The 4149-nt window shown below is 43.5% G+C and overlaps 1 protein-coding gene across 1 annotated transcript; it reads left to right on the forward strand.

The window, feature by feature from the left end:
• Positions 1–386: 386 nt before the first annotated feature.
• Positions 387–2973, forward strand: LINGO2 (leucine rich repeat and Ig domain containing 2). The gene has a single exon (XM_039222132.1). The coding sequence runs from the start codon at positions 387–389 to the stop codon at positions 2205–2207; it is 1821 nt and encodes a 606-aa protein (XP_039078063.1). The 3' UTR covers positions 2208–2973.
• Positions 2974–4149: the final 1176 nt, after the last annotated feature.

The raw sequence follows: 4149 nt of genomic DNA on the forward strand, positions 1-4149 counted from the left end.
TTTCCTCTTAGCCATTGAAGTTTGTTGTTGTCTGAGTTCAAAATAGAGCCTTTTGTGAAATGTATGCTGTGGGGCCTCACCATCTCTGCCAGTATATCAGACTCTGTCAAATACTGACACTCATAAATATAGGACGCTATTACTATTATCATCCTCATTTTACAGCCAAGAAAACCAAACTACAGGGAGGCAAAACAACTTACCTCGTGTAGCAATAAGGGCAGCAATAAAGGCAGCTCTTAGCTGTAAACCCAGATGGATGGGAGTCCAAATTCAGGGTCCTTTCCATTGTACTTGCAGCTTCATCTACCTAGCCGTGTCATAACTCAACTTTTCTACCTTCTTCTGCAGGCCCGTGACCGAGGTGTAGACTAAGAAGTGGAGTCATGCTTCACACGGCCATATCATGTTGGCAGCCATTCCTGGGTCTGGCTGTGGTGTTACTCTTCATGGGATCCACCATCGGCTGCCCTGCTCGCTGTGAGTGCTCTGCCCAGAACAAGTCTGTTAGCTGCCACAGAAGGCGGCTGATCGCCATCCCAGAGGGCATTCCCATCGAGACCAAAATCTTGGACCTCAGCAAGAACAGGCTGAAAAGTGTCAACCCTGAGGAATTCATATCATATCCTCTGCTGGAGGAGATAGACCTGAGTGACAATATTATTGCCAATGTGGAACCAGGAGCATTTAATAATCTCTTTAATCTTCGTTCCCTCCGCCTAAAAGGCAATCGCCTGAAGCTGGTCCCTTTGGGAGTATTCACGGGGCTATCCAACCTCACCAAGCTGGACATTAGTGAGAATAAGATTGTCATTTTACTGGACTACATGTTCCAGGATCTGCATAACCTGAAGTCTCTAGAAGTGGGGGACAATGATTTAGTTTATATATCACACAGGGCCTTCAGTGGGCTGCTGAGCTTGGAGCAGCTCACCCTGGAGAAATGCAACCTGACAGCAGTACCAACAGAAGCCCTTTCCCACCTCCGCAGCCTCATCAGCTTGCATCTGAAGCATCTCAATATCAACAATATGCCCGTGTATGCCTTTAAAAGACTGTTCCACCTGAAACATCTAGAGATTGACTATTGGCCTTTACTGGATATGATGCCTGCCAATAGCCTGTATGGTCTCAACCTCACATCCCTCTCAATCACCAATACCAACCTGTCCACTGTTCCCTTCCTTGCCTTTAAACACTTGGTATATCTGACCCATCTTAACCTCTCCTACAATCCCATCAGCACGATCGAAGCAGGCATGTTCTCTGACCTGATCCGCCTTCAGGAGCTCCATATCGTGGGGGCCCAACTCCGCACCATTGAGCCTCACTCCTTCCAAGGGCTCCGCTTCCTTCGTGTGCTCAACGTGTCTCAGAACCTACTGGAAACTTTGGAAGAGAATGTCTTCTCCTCCCCTAGGGCTTTGGAGGTCCTGAGCATCAATAACAACCCACTGGCCTGTGACTGCCGTCTCCTCTGGATCCTGCAGCGGCATCCCACTCTACAGTTTGGCGGCCAGCAGCCCATGTGTGCCGGCCCAGACACCATCCGTGAGAGATCCTTCAAGGATTTCCATAGCACTGCCCTTTCTTTTTACTTTACCTGCAAAAAACCCAAAATCCGTGAAAAGAAGTTGCAGCATCTGCTAGTGGATGAAGGGCAGACCGTCCAGCTAGAATGCAATGCTGATGGAGACCCTCAGCCTGTGATTTCCTGGGTGACCCCTCGAAGGCGTTTTATCACCACTAAGTCCAATGGAAGAGCCACCGTGTTGGGCGACGGCACCTTGGAAATCCGCTTTGCCCAGGATCAAGACAGTGGGATGTATGTTTGCATCGCTAGCAATGCCGCTGGGAACGACACCTTCACGGCCTCTTTAACGGTGAAAGGATTCACTTCGGATCGCTTCCTTTATGCCAACAGGACCCCTATGTACATGACTGACTCCAACGACACCATTTCCAATGGGACCAACGCCAATACTTTTTCCCTGGACCTTAAAACAATACTGGTGTCTACAGCCATGGGCTGTTTCACATTCCTGGGAGTGGTTTTATTTTGTTTTCTCCTCCTTTTTGTGTGGAGCCGAGGGAAAGGCAAGCACAAAAACAGCATTGACCTTGAGTATGTGCCCCGAAAAAACAATGGTGCTGTTGTGGAAGGGGAGGTGGCTGGACCCAGGAGGTTCAACATGAAAATGATTTGAGGGTCTACCACTCACACTATTGTTTCTGTGTCATTGTGGGTAACCAGTGAGACAGCTGGCACAGTGAATTACTAGGTTAAAAGGCGGCCAAGTGCAGCTGCCCCTGTGTCAAAGCAGGGTCCATGGAAGCAGGAGGACTTCTTATGGAGACTCTCCACCTACAGGCAGGCAGACATGTGTCAGAGCCCTTCACAGTGGGATACTAATTGTTTGCATTGCAAATATTGGCATTCTGGGGATCTCATTAATGAACCTGAACCTTTGGCTCATGCTCATGGACAGTTACTCAACATTTTCTACCACTGCAAAAACAAAAGAAAAAAAAATAAAAAGGAACAACCTACAATGTAGGATTTACATATTAAAAAGACACATTTGTCTAAAACATACTCTACAGAAAAATTTGTATCTCTGATTATCATTTGTTAAAGCCTTGCATCATACCATATTGTTGATTTAGCACCACAAAGAAATCAATATATTCTTTACTCTTTTTTTAAACATATATGCTGTATATGTTTTAAAGCAATATGAATGAGAGGTTGTGCTTTCAGTTACTCACCATTATAGTTCCAAGTGTGACCTCACCTTCCTTTACATAGAGATGACCCTTGAGACTAGATCCCTGGAGCTACAGGCAGAGGTATATGGAATGAGGAGTTTGTCTGATGTAGGATGCCAAGAAATAGGACCCAAGGAAAAACTGCTCAACTCTGTTAACTTCTGTTACTATAAATAAAGGCATGTGCCTAGTTTTGATACAGAATGGAATATTTTTTATACTTGTGATATCACACTGGACCAGTTTACTGTAACAAAGCTCTTGGTTTCTCCAGAAGGTTGTGTGCCACTAGCTGTACCAGTAAAATGCAAGGTAGGTGTTAATAATGAAGATGATCCATTTAAACACAGCTTGATTTTACTTTCATCAGTTGCAACTAATGCGTTAATAGGAAATGGAAGAGCATATAGTCATTATATATACTCATAGGGTAATATTTACCTTGTAGCTGAGATCAAGAATTCGATGCTCAAAAGCTCTCGGGATCAAAAGGAGTTTTTCTCAGATGCCAACACAAACCAGGGTGATCCAGGCATCCCATGATGTTAATGCAACTGAGGACCTGTTACAATGATAGCTGTCCGAAGGCTGGATTGCTGCCAGGAAATATCCAGCTACCACTCTGATGTTTTCTATTCAACTACTTACTATACATACAGTATTATCTTGAATGGGTAACTTCAGGGTTTTTCCCTGCTTCCTTTTATTTTGAAAATTATCTTGTGTACACAAGAGGAATTGGTCTTGTTTTTAGAGAGGTGAGGAGAAACAAGGTGAATTAAAAGCACTTCGTTTTTTCTCAGTGAGGAAAAACTAAGATCACTAGCCCTAGAAATATGTTAAATGGTGCAGATACTTTTAGCCCTCTGACCCAAGCATCTCTGCCCAATTCAGTTTATATTAATGATTGTTACTTAAAGTTAAAACATTATAGTTTTTTTTTCTTTAAATGGCATCCTACCATTACCACCAATGATCTGGTTCAAATGAGACCTAATTCCACTGGCTAAATGTTCAGTGAATGGCTTTCAAGGCATATATTCATATGATCTGACATAGCACTGAATATAGAGTGTATTCATGAAATATGATCTATTTAATCAGCAAAGGACAGGTAGGAAATGTCTATACTTTGTACATTTTGAGAGGGACCTAAAAAATGAGGCCCCTTTTGGACAGTAAACAGGAGCTCTCTGAGGTTTGGTTCTTGATGTATCTGATCGGGGGTTTGACTTTCAAAATAGATGGGATTTTTTTTTTTTTTTTTGGATTTGAAATTTTGAGGAGCTACGATAAAATTAAATTGACCCCAATAAAAAAAGTGACAGGTCCAGAAATTGTTTTGCCAATTGGATAGTAGCACGGTTAAACCCCTTTCTC

The sequence above is a fragment of the Hyaena hyaena genome, unplaced genomic scaffold (assembly GCF_003009895.1).
Source record: "Hyaena hyaena isolate Hyena2069 unplaced genomic scaffold, ASM300989v1 scaffold_1062, whole genome shotgun sequence".
In the NCBI taxonomy this organism is placed as follows: Eukaryota; Metazoa; Chordata; class Mammalia; order Carnivora; family Hyaenidae; genus Hyaena; species Hyaena hyaena.